The 22082-nt window shown below is 39.1% G+C and overlaps 1 protein-coding gene across 2 annotated transcripts in view; it reads right to left on the reverse strand.

Annotated features, from left to right (window-relative positions):
* Nucleotides 1-22082, reverse strand: part of ADAMTS12 (ADAM metallopeptidase with thrombospondin type 1 motif 12) — a 173067-nt gene that overhangs the window by 93046 nt on the left and 57939 nt on the right. For both annotated transcript variants that reach the window (XM_048931975.1, XM_048931974.1), the window contains exon 3: nucleotides 14598-14772. In XM_048931975.1, coding sequence (XP_048787932.1) covers nucleotides 14598-14772 — 175 coding nt within the window. The remainder of the gene's footprint in view (nucleotides 1-14597; nucleotides 14773-22082) is intronic.

Here is a 22082-nt window from a genome sequence, read left to right on the forward strand (position 1 = left end):
TCCCTTTCAATAGTCACAATCTTACCATTTTATGGTCACTCTGTCAAATTAAGTGCACGGACACCTTTGTTACTTGGCAGCAATGCCAAAAATACAGATTTACCTCATGTATTAGTACAAATGTGGTTTAATTGTATAGGATTAGTTGTTGCCATGCACACCTACAGTACTAAGGTGTGAGAGTAAACAAAGGCTCAGCACTTACCTGACAGCAAAATGCAATTTGCTTTTTGGACCTAAAACCAGAACAACATTGGCAAGCTTTCAAGATGACAGATTCATCCATTTTAACTTTTTCAAATCTGCAAATAAGTCAAGAATTCAGCTAAAAGTATATTTTAAAGAGTGGATTTGAGAGAGCTCTCCAGCTGCAACGTGACAGCTATTCCCACTATAAAACACTAAACAGAAATAAATGATTTCATGTCCAAACATGAAACAGGTAAAAATTAAAGAAGAAAAATTAAAAATTAGTTGTAGACAGATCTTTGGCTTAGTATTTGATGAATTGAAGTAATTCAGCCTAGCCCTCAGTAGTTAAGTAAAAATGTATGAGGATGCATTTACTTAAGTGAATTACTGAAACACCCATTAAAATATGCGTGCTATTATTTCACTGAGCACTGAAAATGAGATTTTCCTGATCTTATAGCCAATAGTTCTACAACTGTCTCTTGACTGCTTTGAAATCCAGACTCTTATCAAAAGACAACAGGAAAAGAAGAAAATAATCTAGGTTACACTTAATTTTTTTCTACGTCTCAGTGTACCTCTCTGTTAATGCGAACCTGATACCTTTCAAAGCTTACTAAGAGGTATGTCTCCTAATTTTATGTCAAACATAGAACTACTTACTGTACCTACATCCAAGTACAATGCATTATACAATCTTTTAGCAGAACACACACATAGGAGTGGGAACAGAAAAGGAAAATGGAAATACTGTAAAAACTAAGTATTTGTAATATCCAATGTAACTCATAAACAAACCTTTAACAAATATGTGAGTGTTCCCCATATAAATTGCCAGGCTTTGTTTCAGCACTGTTTTCCAGCATTTTATTTAGCTCCTGGATATGAACACAACCATATTAATCTATTCCAATCTTTTATTTCCTTTTTTTTTTTTTTCAAAATAGTTTCTCAGTTTTTCAAAATAGTGGTGTGCACTACCAGGACCAGAGAGAAGTTTTACAGTTTGAAAAGCAAGAAGGGAATCAGTCTTCTCCAAAAACTCCAAAACCCTGCTAGCATACTAGTGTTCTTGGCTTTTAGTAAGACAAAGATGAAACTCCAGTTCGGGATTTGTATTAGCTAATTTGCATGTGATTATCATTCCTGGAAATTCTTCAGTGCTTTTCTGCAAGATCTCATTAATTAAGCTGTGTTCACACAGAAGAAAACAGAAACCACTCCAGCACGCTGTATGTTTAAATTGCTATCCACAGCAGATTGGTGGTGCCAGTCCCTTTTCAGAATACAGAAAAATCAGCCTGCACTGAGAGCTCCACGAGGCTACATTCATGTGTATACTTAGTTGTACCCCAGAGCTCTGCTTATATAGTAGCACTTGCAACTCCATTTGCTTTTAAACAAGAGAAGACCAATGTTGTATTCTGTTTTCTGGTGTCCTCCTTCCATTTCAACAATTAAGAGGAAAATAGTATTTTTTCCAGACATCACTCAAAACTGTCACACCTTACTTCTATTACAAAGGAACTTTAAGGACATGAGCCATTATAGGGGAGCAAAGATTAAAACTAGAAAGACTCAAACCTATTCCTCTGCTCAATGTCCACACTTGCAAACATTCAAACCATAAAGACTCTTTCCTAAAATACTGTAGCTCATTGTATCTTTCTGACAGCACTGTGTGAGTTGAGATGTGAAGGCAAGGTGTGACAATAGACTGTGGTAGGTGACCAGCAACAAGTCAGTGAAATTCTGCATGCCATTTTCCCCATGTCTCCGATCTTCACGGACCTCTCTAAAGATCTTTATGCTGGAGCCATTGCACTGGCACAGAGGCCAAGTACTCATGAATGCACCAACGATCGGTAACTGCACGTCTGGCTCAGCAGTTTGTTATTCACAGAAAATAATCGTAACAGCTCATACAGAATTCCAATTTTGAAACATACCAAAAAAAAACCCAAACAAACAAAAACAAAAAACAAAAAACCAACCCAGCAAAACAACACTTTCAGTTTTAAATGTTCTGAAGGTACTTTAAGAAAAGTGATGTACCAAAACTAAATTAATTCATAATGTCTGTGTTGTGAAAGAGAAATAGCTACTCACAGAATAGGTCTTTGAAGCTGTAGTCAGACCACGCCTTTTAATTAATTTGGTTTAAATATAGATTACTAAGGGAAAGAAGAAAGGACAGTCTGGAATTAATCTTGGAAAGAACAGCTGTTATTTCAAGGTTTGATAAGTTATAGCTGCATATGCTTTAACTCTTCCTATTTCTGGGCTTATACAACAGAGTATATTTGGCCTTCCTCTAGACCAGCTGTTGTTTTTTCCATTGCATTTCTCTGTAATACTTTAAATATACCAATTCCACTAGTGTTATAAAAAAAAAAAAGCATATGCTAGCACTTTAAGGAGCTTCCCTGGCTGAGGGCAAGTTGCTTGTATTTCAGATGATGTTTCAACCTTCAAATCCTCGTGCTCAACTCACTTGGTACGGTAAGCAGCAAATACAGCAGAAACATAGCTGTGTCTGAACCGCACAGTGTCTTCTATTCACAGTGTCTTCTGCTTCTTAGAAGCAGATGGTTTTCACAACTCTTTGAAACACCATCATAGAGGCTCCCCTTGACATGCACGTTTTCAGGCCTTCCCGAAACCAAAAGCCCTCACAGATTAGTAGTCAAAACAACAGAGCAGGTACAGGCTGTGTCCCAGCTACTCAGTTCTGTGACTAGGGAGAACTTACAAAGGCATCTGTAGAAGCAGAACAGCACAAATGAAACCAGACATGTTGAGAAGGCATCTCTGCATACGGGAAGTGAAGGACTCCTGCCATTGGGCAGTCCACAGAAGCAACCCTGTTATGATATCATCCTGGGGCAACCTCTGACTCAATTCTGAACTCCTCATGAGTGCTGTGGCCCAAGCCAGTGTGTTCCAGCTTCTAGCCAGTGTCTTGAGCATCATTTTTTTATTTGATTAATTAATTTTTTTATTTAATTAATTATTTAATTAATAAAATTAATTGAATAATCAAATTAATTTGATTTATTTGATTAATAAAATTAACCCTATCAAGCACTGGTTATCAGTGGAATTATTACTTCTTGGATGCCGTGATTCTGTTAATTTTCTTTTATTTTTGTCATACACTGGATGGACACAGACCAGGGACACCAGCTATAATTAATGACTCCGTGTGGTTGATTGCTTGTAGAAAATTATGCCACAAACATTCAGAGAGAGGAGTTATTGTGGCTTCCATGAACAAATACCAAGATGTCTGCAAATGTTTGGTTAGAACTGGGTTTGAGCGTTGAAATTTGCTCTCTACAGGAAAGAAAATCATGCAAAACCTTGTTAACAAATTCAACCTTTATTATTCTGTAAATGACAGTCTCAGTTTTCATTTGCAGAAACTCCCTGGCTCTTCTCTGTGGCAGTCTTGAGATTTTTAAGGTATGTAGGGATGAGACCAGCAGGAGAAAAATGTAGGCGTGTTTGCTTGAAAAACATCCAGTTCAAACACATTATAAAATGATTAATAATAGCCTAAGGAGAGTAAATTATATTAAAAAAGAAGAAGCTGGGGAAGAGGCTGTTGAGTAATCCCTTCTCTAAACATAAAGTGATATCTGCTTTAAAATTTTTAGCTGCCTGCCAGTGTTACTGGCTCAGGCTCTGCAGGAAATCCCCTTCTTTGCACTTTCTTTTCATTACCAGCCTTGTAGATAAAATTTAGTACTTCTCCTACCCATCCACCTCCTTTGAGTAACACCTGACTGCCACAATGACTTCATAGAATCACCACAGAATCATTAACCAATGGATGCAACTGAGACCTTGAAAATACTGTAAGACAGATAGTGGCTCAGTGAATATTTTACCTGGAGAATGTCAGACAAATATTATAGAAAATGTCAGGAATAATCCCTTGCTAAAACTTCTGCAGTGGCTATAGGAAGACTTTGATCCACACCCAAATCTCCACAGAGCTGAGGGAAATGCAGACTTGAGGATCAAATGACAGCAATGAGATTCAGAGTGGAAAGAATTTGATTCAGCTTGTTTTAGTCACCAGGCAAGCAAGAAACTTGCTTCTAATTCTAACTTTGACACACTTAAATCAATGTTGTACTTTGCATTTAAGACATTTATCTGCAGATTTAACTCAAATACTATTATGCATCTGAGCAAAACATTAGACAAGATTTAGACAAGACCATTTAAAAATACATATAAAATTACTGTTTTTGAAGAAGTGAACAAAGGATATTTTGCACAAAGATTCACTGTCTGGGAGTGTTCACTGAGAATGACTACAACAGCTTACAGAAGACTTTCTCTAATCTACCAGACTAATTTGTGTGCACAGAGGCTTCACCATTAGTTGTTTTAAAAGAATCAGAATACATCTTTTCCAGCTTAGCTACTTGATTACAAATTGAAGTAAATTTGAATATTTGCAAAAGAAAAGCAGAAAGTCAGTACAGAAGAGATTACGGCAATAGTCAGTATTCTCTTTTATGTTCTTTTAGGCAGAACCTGGGCATGCAACAGATGGTTTCACAGAATCTTTGTATAGTAGTTAAGCAAGAAAAAACTTCTTTTCTTCTCTTGCAAATATTCAAACACTTCTGCCTTCAACAGACAGAATTTAGGATTTGATTTTAAAAAAATGACTGAAATGGTGATGATAGGAAAATCTTACAACTTCCTAAGTTATGTAATATCCTTTGACTCCAGTTAAGCATAAAGTTAAAACTTATGAGAAGAGTGTGACAATCTTTAACTATAATTCATTATAGAACCTTGGAATCATGGAATGGGTTGGGTAGGAAGAGGCTTTATAGTCCACCCAGCCCCAAGCCCTGCTGTGGGTTGGTTGCTCCCCAGCAGCTCAGGCTGCCCCGGGCCCCATCCAACCCAATCTTCAGAACCTCCAGGGATGGGGCACCCACTGCTTTATAGGTAGCCTATGGCAGCGCCTCACTGCCCTTTGAGTAAAGAATTCCCCCCTAATGTCTGACCCATATCTGCCCCCTTTGCAGTTAAAACCATTATCCCTTGTCCTATCACTATCTATCCATGTAAAAAGTGAGACTGTCTCCTGTGTATTAGCTCCTGGAAGAAGTACTGGAAGGCCGCAATGAATTCTCCCCAGAGCCGTCTCTTCTCCAGGCTTAACAAGCCCAACATCCTCAGCCTGTCTTCATAGCAGAGAACTCTCTCCAGTAACACAAAACATATCCAAATTCAAGCACATTTTGGGAGAATGCACTGAAGAACACCAGATCCAAACAAGGAGTGAACAAACTGTAAAGACACTGTGTTTCACACAGAATAACCTAGCGCCCGAACAATGTCAGTGTCTTGCAGTGTAAGTGGGTCACATACAACAGGAGGTTACCCAGAGGCTCATCAGGGACATGCAGACTTTGAAGAAACTAATTGTGAATGCTGAACTCGTATGAGTTCATTAGCCCCATAGCACATGTCCAGCACTTCTCAGAAGAATTAGAAATCTGTGATCTGCCCAGAAATAATAAGGTAATTGTAGTTTCTTATTAGAAAGTTCACAGAAAGTTCAGTATGACTGTGAAATTTGGCACTAAAGGCTGAACAGCTTTGCCAATACAGCTCTATTAATGAGACAAGGGTTCTGAGCAAGTTTTCAAACTCCTGTATTAAAAATTTTTCCCAAATGCAGCTTTTTATGTGTTTTGTTTTGTTTTACTGCAACTCTGGAAATAAAATATAATATTGTTCAAGGTTTATATTCTTCTGTAAAGGAGAGAGGAATGGCATGTGAATGTTACAGTTTAATTTTTATGCTTGTTAAGGCTCCCCAAATCAATATTGCAACAGCTTAACATTTACATTAAACTTTTTTTTTTTATCAAATCAATATCAGCTCACTAAAAGTGAAATAAAGTCACACCGTTTGACAAGGAAAGCTGTAAGCACAGATCAAGAGCAGAGTATATTCATCTACCAAGGAACATGGTTAAAAACATTGAACCTAAATTCAGTCTGCAACGAGGCTCTTTAATCCAACGAGTGGTTAAGTAGACTCTTTCAGTGAAGACAAGGAAGAGATCCCAATCTACCTTCTAAGCAATAGTTAAGCACAGTGCAGCAAATACTCTTCCTTCTCAGTGGCACAGAAAGGAACAGAAAGACTGCTGAAACGCAGGAAAGGAGATTCCTCCCCTACCACTCTTACAGCTTTGATTCACATTATGTAAAAAATGGCAAGTCACAGAACTTTAAAATTCATCCAACCATTGAGTGAAGAAGCATATCATGTTTCTGATGCTTTTTCGTGGAAACAAGTTACTACTGCCAAGTTACATCAACAGTCTTCTAAGTTTCCACTTATTTCACCCTTTCCTTCAGCATAATTCATCTACCAAAGAACATGGTTAAAACTGTTGAACCTAACTTCAGCGACTGTGACTGTGAAGAGGAAATGGACCTGGGGGTGTTGGTTGATTTCCAGCTGATCACGAGCCAACAGTGTGCCCAGGTGCCCAACAGGGCCAATGCCATCCTGGACTGCATCAGAAATAGTGTGGTCAGCAGAGCGGGGAGGTGATCATCCCTCTGTACTCAGCTCTGTGTACTGTGTACTGTTTTGGGCTTCTCAACACAAAAAAAGACACTGAGGGCCTGGAGTATGCCCAGAGAAGGAAAACAAACTGGTGAGGGGTCTGGAGCACAAGTTCTTATTGAGGAGTGGCTGAGAGAGCTGGGATTGTTCAGTTTGGAGAAGAGGAGGCTCAGAGGAGACCTCATTGCTTTCTACAACTTCTTGAAGGGAGGCTGTGATGAGGAGGGGTTTGGCCTCTTCTCCCAGGCAACAAACAGGACTCGAGGAGATGGCCACAAGTTGTACCAGAAGAAGTTTAGGTTAGACACGAGGAAAAACTTTTTCTCTCAGAGAGTGGTCAGGCACTGGAATGGCTGCCCAGGGAGGTGGTGGAGTCACTGTCCCTGGCAGTGTTCCATAGGAGCCTGGATGAGGAGCTATGAGATATGGTTTAGTTTGTGGTAGCATGGTAACGGGAGGATGGTTGGACTAGATGATCTTGTAGGTTCTTTCCAATCTTGTGATTCTATCATTCCACGACTCTTTGATAATACAAGTACTGAAGGAAAACATCCTGTTAAGGCTAATAAGTACTAGTCGAATACCAAGTGAAATTCCATTGGAAAAGAGAATAAGAGAAAGCATAAGGAAACCAGGCATCAGCAATCTGCTAACATTGAGAGAGCTTTCTCTGGACACACACAGCATAGAGTTTGGATCCACTTGGAGAAACGTTCTGGTTTAGATCCTACTGAAGAGGAAGAATTGATGAAATATAGTATTTTCTTCCTTTCTCCCCTCCAAATATTTATACTGTCTGTTAGGCAGCCTGCACCCATAGCCCATCAGGTAGCAAATACTCCACCCTAAATCTTCTTTAGGATGCGATGATGGTCTCACATTGTGCCAGGGGAAGTTCAGGTTGGGTATTAGGAAATACTCCTCCTCAGAACAGGCTGACACTGGAGATGATGGAGTCAGCATCCCTGGATGTGTTCAAAAACTGAAGAGATGTGGCACTTGGGAATGCAGTGGTCATGGTGGTGATGGGTTGGCAATTGGACCTTGGTGACCCTACCTATCTTTCCAGCCTTAATGATTCTAGAATTCTATCTTCGAACAAGAGGAACCATCCTTTGACAACTATTATTCCTCTCTAAGAACTGTAAAATAAGCTAGCTTGTATGTATGAGACTGTTGAGTCATGGTTGAACCACTGATTAATCACCTGAGGCAAGGACTGGGTCAGCCAGGAGAGCAAAGGTGAAGGCAATTCAGCTGTGTGACCAGAAGGGGTGGAGACTGGCTGCACCCCTCCTAGACCCCACTAAAGGGCTGACAGCCACTGGGAAGGATCTCTTTCTGGAGATCAATCTTTTTTGGAGTTTCCTGCTGCAAGCCTATATCCTCAGTTATGGGTGGGCATTTTTTCTTTGACTGTCTCTTTTCTACCACAATAATCTTTCCAACTATAACACCTGTAAAGTACCATCCTAGCTGTGCTACTATTCTAACTGTACATTTGTAGCAGTACTAGCTTGAACTGAAATATTAAACTCTTAGACTACTGAAATTAAAATATATCAGCATTATCCTGTGCCCTTAAAACGTGAAGTTCAAATAATATTTTAAACAGATCCACTGAACATCAGTATGGTAATGAAAACTAGATTCCTTTCTACTTCTTAGCAAGAAGGCTACAAGTCTGTATCTATTTATTTGTTACAAACTCCACTTTTACTAACAGTATTTTTGAGAACAAAGTTAAATGAATATGGAAATCTTCTTAAATTTGTATGTCAAATGTTAACAGATGCAAATTGAAAGTTTCTTATCTTCCCCGGTGCAGAATCCAGAGATTTCAGGACCAGAAGTCAATTTTTCCTTTTTCTAGAGGAGGAAAGCACAGGAAAATGAAAGTAATCTAACATATCTCTGATAAGCTTCTAATAAAAAGAAAAATTCTGAAACTTGAAAGTGTTGTGGTTTAACTCAACAGGTAGCTCTGCACCCCACAGCTGATAACCGCCCCCAGACAGTGTGGGGAAGAGCTCTGAAACATGTGGAAGTGTGAGAATTCCTGGGCTGGCATAAAGATGGCTTAATAGGAAAGAAAAAAAAAATCAAAGTAAAGGGGAAAAAAAGAACAACCAAGTGAAACACAGTGCAATTCTTCACCTTTCAGTGATGGAAACAAAGCCAGTCCTCGAGCAGGGGCAGGCCTCCTGCCACAGTTTTACAGTTCCACACAACTGTGTGTTGTGCAGGAGTCCCTTCGGGCAGTTTGGATCAGCTGTCCTGGCTCTGTCCCCTCCCAGATCCTTCTGTGTGCTCATCTCCTCACTAGCAGGGCAGAATGGGAAGCTGAAAAGTTCTTGACTCAGTGCCAGCACATCAGCATGTGATTCACCACTATTTCATCCTAAATCCAAAACACAGCACCAGCGCCATACCAGGTACTGGCAGGAAAATTAACTTTATCTCAGCTGAACAAAGTTAGATACATGCATTTAATTTCAAAAGCTTGTTTAAGGGAAAGAAAATGCTGATATCAAACAATCAGAAACAATTATTACATCCACTGTTAGTAGAAATAGGCCAGAAGTCCTTGTTTCCAAGGTACACCAGCCCTGAAATGCCAGATCTCCTGCTATCCATGCAAGCAGGTCCTCACTGTTTTCACTTCAAGGCAGCCTGCTTCAGACATGAGAACACACTCATGAAGGCTGCTTCTTTTGTTGTTCCTGCTTTAAAAAAAGAGGTCGTGCATCCATTTGCTCTTTTTTTTTCTTCACAGCAAGTATCTTTTAAACAAGTTAGTAGATCTTGTTCATAGAAAGCAGAGGGATGTGGAGAGAAAGATGCTCTTCTCTCTGCGTTAAGTTCATCTTGATTATTACAATTCAATATGTGAATTTACTATCCTAAAAAAAAAAAAAAAAAAGTCTCTGCATTTTGGAGAAACTATGCAAATTAAGCTGAGTAGCAAATGATTTAGTTAAATACAGGATAAACAAATATTGGAAAAATGTCATCATCATTCTTTGAAAGATCTGAAAGTCACACAGCATGTATCAGGGTTTCTGCCAGCAAGAAAGGCTGCTTACATTGGTCACAATGTTCTTCCAAAAAAAGACAGGCAATCCTTTGAGAATAAAACAGTGTCCTGGAAGTTTTTTTTTGCCCCTTCCAAGTAGCTAAACAAAAGACTTCACTGTCAAGCCAGGACTAACAGTTTATGCTGTATGCTTGCAGACAAGAAATGAGAATTCTCTGGCAGCAGCAAGTTAATCATCAACAGGCAAGATCATTATTCAATAAAATCCTGCACTCAGACACATTACCTGTAGGAAGAACAGGTTATTATTGTCTGAAAGAATCTTAATAGCTTTCTAGTTATCTGTTAAATGAAACAACATCATTATGCAATAGTCCTAAAAACCAGTTTTGCACAGATGATGTTGCTCTGCTTCTTCAGTTCCTCCACCCCACTACTCTCTTCATGCAGCACCAGGCCAGACTCTCATCTGCCCTCCCACCCCAGCCTTAGCCTATCACAGCTCCAGGAAATGAATGCCTCCAAGCTTATGGAGAACTTTCTGTTTATAAGATTTGTAACTCCTCTGTAGACAAGGAGTTAGAGGCTTATGTGCAGGTCAAACTGATGTTAAATACCAGTATAAATACCATATTAAATACCATAAATACCATAAATCTAAACCACTGCTACTTGATCCCATCAACAAAACAAGAAAAAGGAGCACATCTCTCACATTGTTGGAGACACTGCACCCCTCTGCATTGCTGCAGTCTCACATTAGTGCTGAATCTGGAAGTGCTCATTTTTCTGTTGCAAACTTCATAAAGTTTCTCTATTTTACACCTCACAAATAAGCCCAATACCTTGTGGCAGACTTCATGAAAACAAATGGGAAAGAAGCTGGAGGAGATAATTACTCATTGTATAGAGGAGATTTTAATTCCTTCTCTTTCATGCTTACATGTCAGAACATTGTAAAGTTTTTAACGCAGCCAATTTATGAAAACCAAACAAATTCTCAAATACTCAGTTTTCCTGTCTTCCAGGCACAAATGGTCAGAAAACTTATCTGTAAAGGTCTGGACAATTTTTCATTTGTCATGCTTGGGCCTTGTCAGAAATTTCGAATAACAAGAAGACAGCAGCTTGCAATGTACTGTATCATAGTGCTGTTCCCCAGATAAGCACTTGGTTTTGCATGCAGCTAATGAATGAGTCATCTAGCAACTGTTGTAGCAGCAGTAGGAGGGTAAGTCACATACCTAAGTTTTAATTTACACCATTTATCAAAATATTTTTTCTCCAAATATATGAAACTTAGAAATGCTGCAAATTGTAAATTAATTAACATAATAATTGTAAAAACACTGGAATGCAACTGCTGCCAAAATATTACTTTGGGTAGATTAGAGATAGATGACAAGTAGGGTTGGAAGCTGTAGACTGATTTGGTCATTGCCACACCAAAAGCTGCTATGAATGCACTGTACAGAGCTTTTTTTCCAAAAGGAGACATGGTTGCTGAATTAAAAAAAGCTTAAAAGTACTGCACAGGAGGTCAGAGTCCTCACCTGCTCCCTTACAAATGAATTCCCATTGATTTTGCTTTATACTCCTCACTTGAAAGATACAGTAGTTCTGGTGAGACGATTACCAAACTTTGTGCGCTAACTTGAAAACATCCTTGCAGTTCAACTCTTCCAAGCAAAACTCACTACTACATTTTAACTTTGGCACTCAATCCCTTCCCTAGTGCCTTAGTGTAGATCCTAGAAATGTCTCAGCTGTGCTAGTTCAAGTTAAAAAGAAGCACAAACCGAATCAAATAAACAACAGCACATAGCACTTATCATGAACATCAGCCCGCAAGTTTAAAATATTTGACTCTGACAACCAGGTCAAACATGTGATATGGCAGGCAACTCTTCACCGGTTACTTCCCAGCGTAGAGGAGTCAGAGCTAGAACTGATAATACAAAAAATGGTCATGATGTTGAGTCTCTAAAATAGAATGGTAAATTGGAATTGTTTTCCTTTGAAGTGTTTCCAAAAGACATTAATCTGGGCCATCTGTGATATCAGACACTAGAACTTTGCCATCAAACTTAAGAGCATGAACTGCTTGTAGTCTTGAAAAGGGGAAGAGTCAGTGTACCGCCTCTGTAATCTACTTACGCAACGAATATTCCCCACAGCTTATACAGTGAATATATTTAGCACAGAATTCAAGAATTAACTCACCTTCCTTTTTTGTTTGTATCTATCTCTAACAAGAGCAACAGCTCTTTAACAATGCATAATGTAAACAGGAAATTACACTGATTTTTTTTTCTATCCTTGTCAAAGAGCTGACTACAACACAGGAACTAAGGGCCTTCAGCCAGGATTTTTGTATTCTTTCACAGACAGAGTGGAACCATAACAAAGAGTGTATCTTCCCAATACAATGCACGTTTTCCCATTGTTTCCTTTTACAACAGTCAAGCAGATTACTGTTTGACCAAAAGCAGGCATTACCTATAAAGACTGACTAAGTCAGTTGTGCACAGAAGTACAAGTAGGAGTATACTACTTTGTTAATTCATAACATGCTCCCTTTGCTAGCCTGGCATATCGTGAACATACTATTAATATCAGGAATAGTTCTGTCACATTAAAATGAATAATATCAGACAAGAAGTTTAAATCCATAAAAGCTTAACTAGGCTAAGTGAAAAAACCTCAAGGAAGCTATGTTCAATTTGTCCCAGCACCCAGGTACAGTCAGTCCTTTTCTGTCTCATTCTGCAGTACTTTAAAAGAAGACACCAGATGTAAAAAAGTGAGCAGAAGAAAGAAAATTACCAGACTACACAAATGCACAGGTAGATACCTTATATATCCTATCTTCTTTCCATACTTAGTTTTTCTGTTTATAGATATTATTCTGTGCAGAAAAGAAACATGAGAGACAGTAGGCAGAAACATCTTCTCACTTTTCACAAGTAAATGTAAAATAATCCCTCCTATAAGGGCAGACTAAGAGAGCTAGGGTGGTTCAGCGTGGAGAAGAGAAGGCTGCGAGGTGACCTGAGACCAGCCTGACGTGTCTGTATCTAAAGGGGGCCTACATGAAAGAAGGGGAGAGACTTTTTAGCAGGGTCTGTGGTGATAAGACAAGGGGAAATGTTTTCAAACAAAAAGAGAGTAGATTTAGGTTGGATGTGAGGAAAAAATCTTTCACAGTGAGGGTGGTGAGGCACTGGAACAGGTTGCACGGTGTTGTGGTTGATGCCCCATACCTGGAGAATTCCAAGGTGAGGCTGGATAAGGCCCTGGCCAACTTGATCTAGCTGTGAATGTAGTGTTCACTGCAGGGGAGTTGAACTGTATGACCTTTAAAGGTCCCTTTCAACTCTAAGGATTTTATGATTCTATGATATAGCCAATAGACAGGAAAGAAAACAGAAATTAAGGTTTAATCTTAGGTTTAAGATAAAATAGACAACAGTTATGGATATTCACAACTTCTTGACATAAGGCTTAGTTATCTAACAAGTAGATACACTTTTTTTGATGACAAATAATGAGAAGCAGCACCAACACTAATTCTTCATGCTTCCACTTATCCTAAATCTACCCATTATCACAGAAGATTGACTATTTCCCCACTAGTTATCAGGCCTCCAGTTTCCTTCAACTATCATTTCATGCTGCTCTTACCCAGCAAGCAATAAGTGCAGTCCTGGAGGTCTGTGCTCAGAAATAGAGTGGGGCTGCTTCTTTAAACTTAAAACTTCTTAAAATCATCAACTCACATCACACATCAACAGAACTTCAGCAGCAGTCATGACTGAGACTTCCAACATAACCCTCTTTATTTTCTGCCCTCAGAAAAGAACTAACTATCCTTTAACTATTAACCCATCAATCAATCAATCAATCAGTAATACAATGCAGACAAAAGCCACTAAGTATTCTGTACCTCCTATTGTATGTAGCTTGGGCTTCAATTCGTTTAGGTTATTCATTCTCCCTACCAACACTGTAACTTCATTAATGACCGAATCAATTAAATGATTACAAAAATAATTACAATACCTCGTTTTGTAATTAGGAGATATCAACTACCCTTTGGACATGCCCCATCTCCCCCTCATCCTGTCCCCCCGTTCCCTTTCCAAGATAGTCTATTAACTTGTTTTTTCAACAAACCACGATGTTAATCACTGTGGTGTTAGTATTTAAATTACTTCCACTTATGCTTCTTAAAAAAATCCCACCTCATGGTTGATGCTTTGTGCTTCACTTTCAGAACAACAAAATAAATATTCTGGTAACAATCACAAAGAATGCAGAAATCTTAAATTTAAACAATGGATTAGAGGTGAGATCTTTTATACTAAGGAGAATACTTGCATGGAGTAAGAATATCTTATGAAAATCAGTATTGGCTGCAGTTCTTGTCAATCCAGAACAACTCAAGAATACAAGTCAAATTACTTGACCTGTTTGGGTTTGAGAAAGAAGTGTGGGGTAAAAAGGATCAGTGCTGCAAAAAACCATCCCAGTAGCCACAAGGAGGACTTAGGTTTAAGCTCAGAAAAGAACCTACATGGATGGTTACAGAAATGTTTTGACTGAGATGCTCTCATTTTACATAATCTCTTTTTCATTTTCCAGAATTTAGAAAAGCCTGGCATAATGAATGGCATAGACAAGTGGAAAATAAACATACTTAAAAAAAGACAGATAGGAAATTGGGTAGAAATTCAGCAACGTTTGTACCATTCACTCCACATGCTTGTTCTTCTTCCACTGGGATTGCTCGTCTTCTCCGTAGAGCATTTTGGAGGGTTTTTGCTTCATAGATAATGTGGGCTTGGGGTTTTCCTTTTTTCTGTAGATGATTTTTAATGGGCTCGATGAAGTAATCCCCATGAGGCAGATGGAAATATCCAGTCTGAAAATAAGCATAAAATAGTTAATCTACTTTCCAGCACTGGAAATCAAAAACAAAACAGACTCTTTTCACATCACTATCCCTGGGCTTTTCTCATAGTGAGTCACTACACTGTGGAATCAAAATACGAAAACAATAGGTTTTCAGCATTCATTTTGCTGCATACATCATGGTTGCTTTGTACCTCATTAGGGTGTAAGAGGCTAAATGAGAACAGATGAAATATCTTCTTCCTAATATCCTGAAATTCCATGTAGTGAGGTAAAGGCTTCCATATCTGTGCAAAGCCACTGAAAGGTCAGGAGTTAATTAGACAAACATGATGCACTACAAAGAGTTGCATCTTGTTCTTCTGGCATTTTGCAGCCGTTCCTCAGAGAACAAGCCCTGAAGAGAAGCTATTTCATAAGCTAAAAATGTAATTCTGCACCTTCTGAAATGCCACAGATTACGCAACACAAACTGGCTGAACTGTGTGGTCCACTCTCAACTCAGATAGCAAGCCCCCCCACCTCCCTGAGTCTACAAGCTTCCAAGTAGAAGAAATAAGCAGTTTGTTGCAAATCTTAACAAATTATTTTGACCATACAATAGACTGGCATAAAAAGGGAGGTAAAATTTCCCATGCTACAGCTTCTGTATCAAGCTACTAACTTTAACTGAGTACGCTTTGACAGGGCCTTTGAAAGCCAGCTGAACTACACAGGATTCATTTACAACTCCTGCTGCAATCCAAGAGATGCATGCAACTGAGCACAGCTTAAGTCCCTTGAGTCTTAGTTTGCCTTTCTGCAGCAACTGCTAACATTGCAAAACCATTATATGTATATGTACATAGTTCTTCCACTCCAAGACACACAGAGCAGTACAAAGTCTGAAGCAAATAATCTACTAACATCACAGCTCCCACAGCCCAGAGCAGGGATGTGACAATAGATAAAGGTATCCCATCTATTCTTACAGCTCCTTTTCCTCTATGTTTTTGCTCTTGGTATGGCCAGTGCAGACTTCTTAACTTGCTCCGGGACAGGAAAAAATACAGCAACACTGAGATTCTTTAGTTGCCATATTCAAATTTAAAAGAATAGACAAATTAAAAAACAATTCTAAAATACTATGAAGCCTTTCAGTTTGCCTGAACAGATGGGAAAGCCAGCCTGAGAACAAGGAAAAGAGGGAACTCTTCAGAGTCTGCCCCACTCTCTCTTAAAAGTGAAAGCCCTTTCCTTCCAATTTTCCACAGCAAACTGAAGTCTAAGAGCCAGGGACTGCAAGACTCAAAGTCCCATATGATTGTTCATTAGGGATTACTGTTATTGCTTGTATGTTTTCATTCCTTTTTTTAAAAAATGAAATCAAGCCTATCAATGCTGAAACAAGAAACCAAAATTCTCAGTTGTTTTTTTTTTTTAATTTTAAATCAAAGCTTCTTTTAACACTGAAATGCAGTATAAAAGCAATAGATCATATGTTCAGAATGGATAAAAATGTCAAGAAAGTAGGAACATGCAGAGCAGGAATGGAGGCTAGACCATGAAATCAGTGGATGTGGCTCCCCTGCTGGTGCTAGAGGAACCAAAGCACTGGCCCAGATCTTTGCCCATTCCTGTTTTGTTTCACAGCACTCTTTCTTTGATATTACATAAGATTGAGCTATTTGAACTTCTTTTCCTTGTGTTTCTTAACCAGAAGGAACCAGGAAGAACTAGCCATCATCACTTGAGACCCTGATTTTGTAAGGCAGAATGATTAGTTACTGGCTTATTGTGTCCGAGTTGCCTCTGTAAGAAGAAAGGCAATCAAAATTTTAAAAAATGATGTATGTTACAAACTACAAAGCTCCCACAACAATGCTTGCATGTCAAAATTCAACTATCCAACTAAGGTTTATGGAGCAGGGGATTAAATACAAATTTATCATATTTCATATTGCCCATATTGCCCAGTGACAGGAAGAGTTGTTCATTGAGCCAACAGCCACTGGCTTTGGACTTTCCATTGATTTTTTAAAATTCAGTTTCCAAAACATTATTCTCTCTCAGAATGGAACATGTGCTTTCTGAGCCTTAACGCTTTTTGCCATAGCGGCTGTATGGCAAAGTGAGCTCTGATCTCATGCTGTCATGACATTCCATTTCTGTGGTTATCATCATAGCCCTCATCAGGAGTATATGGGCTACTTGAATCTTGTCTATATGTGTTTCACTCTTTGTATGGATGGACAATTGAATATGCACAGAAAAACATCCGCACCAGAATTCTTTGAAAAGAAAAAGCTTGAAAAGAAGGTGGAAATAGAGGAAAGAAAATTATCTGAACTGTATTTCTGCCATGCACCAGTCAGAGAGTGTGTAAGGATTCTTGAGACCAGTTTTAAATAGCACTCTATATGTGTGTACAGAAATATTTTCTTTCTTGTGTTATCTAAAGTATCCTAACACAAAGCAAATTTAGGGAGTCTCTTTCCTTTTTTAACAGTTACTGATGATAAATACAACTCAAATACATTTTCAAGTACTTCTCTTTTTATACCAACTCCAAATCACTGCCAAATTACTCACAAACTGTCAGAACCAGAACTGCAATTCAGCAGTGGAGTGCACAGAATAGAACATTCTGCATATAATACATATATTTTACTGCCATTGTAACTCTATGTCCTTGCTTAACAGTAGGTGGGTGGGTTCACTATGATGACAACCTGAGCAGTCCATAGGACTGAAGAAATGAAACATCCCAAAGCATTTTTTTCCTGCTGACAGTTCAGTATCGTGTCAGACCTACCAAATCCTCATCAGAGTTGTAGAGTCTATCCACCGATAATTTACTGTGAACATTTAATTTTCTCTCATACCCCAGAAACAGAATTGAGACCAAACAAAAGTGACCATACCTTGCACTCTACACATCTATCGCACTTAAAGCTTGTGTCCAGTACTGAGCTTTGACATGCCTGGTTTGCAGTGTGAACACAATAAAGCAGCGAGGACTCACACTTACAAAAGAACTTCCTGCTATAGTAGAAGTAGCACCATGAGAATGCTTCTTAATTTTTTTTTTGTTCTATAGAGACTTTCTGTAGAAAGAAATTCTTTGCATAACCCAAAAAGGCATTAGTCTGTCTTTTGAAACAAGATCCTTTATCCTTGCTTTGTTTGCTCTGAAACTGCTTTATTTTTGTCTGATCGATTGGCTGTCAGGCAGAAACAGCTATTCTCATTCCTGTATGAACCAGAACGAGGAGAACGAATGTTGTACTCTAAGTCATACATTAAACAAATTAACGATTACACAATCTATCAGCTGCAAATATAAAGATCCTGCACATTAGTGCTTGGATAAAGTTTAAACCCTGAGAAATGTGCAGCTTTCAAAAATAGTCTATTACTGAAGAAAAAAAAAAAAAGAGTAATATTTTATATTTTGAATGTTAACCTACTCGCCAAAAGTATATATTTTTATAAATTCAATTTCCTGCTCTGTCTTCTTGAGAAATGTGATATTTGTGTAAGTTTATGTGTAAAACCAAACAAAATAATTGCAGTAGGAAACACACTGTGTTCACCAATGCTGCTTGGGATGAAGTGACCATAGATCTGTGTGAACCATGCAGATGCATGCTTTTTAGGCAGTTTCCAAAAGACTTTTAGTTCCTACTAAACTTGCACTTCACAGCTGCACTTCACAGCTGCACTTTCCTTATGGGCTATTTACCAAGAAAGGAAGTAATGAGACCAAGTAAAAGAAAACATCACCAATCTCTGCGTTAAACTTCAGAGCACTCAGAAGTGGTAAATTTCCCTTTGCCATTTAAGTTTTTCTTACATTTGCTGTTTGTATCTGTTTCTTTTCTGATTCATAAATATAACAATGAGTTCTTCTGATTTATAATTACAAACTATGTATACATAAAACATGTTTGTTTCCTCTTTAGGAAACAGCATCAACTTTTCTTCTCTTTTTCTTCCACATCTTGTACCACATTTGGAGATGCCATGAACTGCAGCTCCTGCACTCATCCATACTGTCTCAGTATGCATAATTGGTTACCATTATGAAGTTCTCATCATAAATAAGCAAGCTTTAAGTATATTATAAAATGCAATTGCAAAGTTCAGTTTCTATCTCAAAAAAAGTGACTGCAGCTACGATTCTATTTTTTTTTTTTCTTCGTGAAAAGCTACTGTATAAAATGATAATAATAGAAATGGACCAAAAATTAAGCAACATGGTGGGTCTCTCAATGCCTCCAGGGGAAAAGCTAGAATTTTTTTATTTTGACATGTTTTGAAGCACATTTTCCAAAGCTGTATTTGGAAATGATGTTACATTACTTAGTAGGATTTTTCACTTAAGTGCCTGATTCTCCTCACACAAACAGCTCCGTGGACACGTTGCATCTCCCACACTGCATATTGTTCACCATGAGGCAATACTAGGAAACTTCTGACTTGAGGTTTTAAGCCAAATGTTTTGATTTCCAGAAGAAATCTTTGTTTTCCAGTAGATTTTTTGCGTAATATTTCTTCTGGTGAAATGTTCAGGGGTTTTTTTGTATTGTTTTGTTTTTGGTGGTTTTTTTGTTTGTTTGTTTGGTTGGTTTTGTCAGTATATGTTTTCTGGCAGATTTTTTTTTAATCGATTCCACATGGCAAGCTGAAGCAGCATCCCAGGAGAGAAGGAAGGAGAGCAGCCTTAGCCTTGGATAAGTTTTGCAATTTCTACTTCTGTGTCAGATGGAAAGGACTGGAATTAGCGGATATATGTCAGGCAAAAGGGCAGAACAAAAAAAGAATGCAAATCTTACAGCCTAAGTCTGTGTTACTGAGCAAATTGATAATACTGAAAAAAAAATAACACCTGTAATGAGAGCAATTTGTTACTTACTCAAAGAAGACTGAAATATTTCTGACAGTAGGGCAGCAGCGGACATTTGTAGTCTACCTTGATTTCAGCAAGGCATTTGTTACTGTCTACCATGACATTCTGATAACAAAACTGAGCAAGTGTGGGATAGACAAGTGGACAGTGAGGTGGGTTGAGAACTGGCTGACTGGCAGAGCGCAGAGGGTCGTCGTTGGCGATGCAGAGTCTGGATGGAGGCCTGTAACCAGCGGTGTTCCTCAGGGGTCTGTGCTGGGTCCGGTCTTGTTCAACATCTTCATCAATGACCTTGATGAGGGGATAGTGGCCACCCTCAGCAAGTTTGCTGATGATACGAAGTTGGGAGGATTGGCTGACATGCCTGAAGGCCGTGCTGCCATTCAGCAAGACCTGGACAGGCTGGAGAGCTGGGCAGTAAGAAACCAGATGAGGTTTAACAAAAGCAAGTGTAGAGTCTTGCATCTGGGGAGGAATAACAGTACAAAAAAGACAGGGATCTCTTGGAAAGAGTCCAGCGGAGGGCCACAGAGATGGTGAAGGGCCTGGAGCATCTCTCCTATGAAGAAAGGCTGAGTGAACTGGGTCTGTTCAGCCTTGAGAAAAGAAGACTGAGAGGGGACCTGATCCAGGTCTATAAATATCTGAGGTGTGGGGGGCAGAATGGCGAGGCCGGACTCTTTTCAGTGGTGAGTGGAGACAGGACAAGGGGAAACGGCTGGAAACTGCAGCATAGGAAGTTCCACACAAATGTGCACAAGAACTTCTTTACAGTGAGGTGACGGAGCACTGGAACAGGCTGCCCAGGGAGGTGGTGGAGTCTCCTTCTCTGGAGATGTTCCAGACCTGCCTGGATGCCTACCTGTGCGACCTGCTGTAGGGAACCTGCTTTGGCAGGGGGGTTGGACTCGATGATCTCTGGAGCTCCCTTCCAACCCCTACAATTCGGTGATTCTGTGCCTCTGTAAACATGGTACGTTTGCAGAAATTAAATGAAACAAAAATAAGAAGATCCCAGTTTTACCCTTAAGTAATTCACTCTACAGCCACACATTACAACTGCAGTGCATGGTAAGAGAAATCCAATTTAAATAAAAGAATTTTCTAATTAAAGAAAAAATTCTACTGTAGGAAACAGAAGCATTCCCACACTCATTACCACAGAACTTCAGCCTCAAATAATCAAAATTGAACTAGTGAAGTAATTATCTGTAAACATTACACATGCTGAGTTCATTTTTCTTTTTCAGATTCTGATTTAATTGCTTTCTGAGCATTTTTCCCTCCAGGATCTTTCTATGTAAAATGTCATCAGTTACTTCCAGCTAAAACACAAATATCGCGACATGAGTGTCCAAGTGAAATTTCACGTTCTTCCTCAGGTACAGGTACAAAGAAGTGGACCTGCAATGCCATTGCTTGGGCAGAGAGGAGAAGGTTTAGGTTCAACAAGACCAAGTGCTGGGTTGTTCACTTGGATTACAACCCCAGACAACGCTACAGGCTTGGGGCAGAGTGGCTGGAAAGCTGCAAGGCAGAGAAGGACCTAAGGGTGCTGTTCAGTGCTGAGCTAAACAGGAGCCAGAAGTGTGCTCAGGTGGCAAAGGTCAACAGCATCCTGCCTTTCATCAGAAATAGTGTTGCCAGCAGGAGCAGGGAGATGATCATCCCTCTGTACTTAGCTCTGCTGAGGCCACATCTCAAGTACTGCATTCAGTTTTGTGTCCCTTGCTACAGAAAAGACATTGAGACCCTGGAGCATGTTCAGAGATGGGCAACAAAATCGTGAGGGGCCTGGAGCACAAGTTTTATGGAGAGCAGTTGAGGGAACAGAGATTGCTGAGTCTGGAGGGGAGAGGGGGAGACCTTATCATTCTTTACAACAGCCTGAAAGGAGGTTGCGGGGAAGTGGGGATTGGCCTCCTGTCCCATGTAATAGCAAAAGGGCAAGAAGTAATGGTCTCAGGTTGCTCCAGGGGATGTTCAGGTGGGATATTAAGAATATTTTTTTCTCCAAGGAATTGGAACAGACTACCCTTGGAAGTGGTGGTGAAAAAATGCCTGGAGTTGTTCAAGAACCATGGAGGTGTGGCACTGGGGGACATGGTTAGTGGGCATAGTGAGGATGGGGTAGTGGTTGGACTAAATGATTTTAATGGTGTTTTACAATCCTAATGATTCAGTGAAGTACAAAACAGTTGAAATAAAAATCCTGTAAATAAACGGCAAACACCAGGATTTGTGTGGCCTATTTAAACAGCTATTTAGTTTACAGAGTTAATGGCATTAACTATTTGTTTGCTTTAGTTCAGGTATACACTTTCTCAGTATGATTCTATATTTCTAAGACTAAGGCTGATTCTCTATAAGATATTGAGAAATCTAACAAGACACTTTTATTATGAGCATCATGCACAGAAAAGATCAGC

This window comes from Lagopus muta, chromosome Z, assembly GCF_023343835.1.
Source record: "Lagopus muta isolate bLagMut1 chromosome Z, bLagMut1 primary, whole genome shotgun sequence".
Classification (NCBI taxonomy): Eukaryota; Metazoa; Chordata; class Aves; order Galliformes; family Phasianidae; genus Lagopus; species Lagopus muta.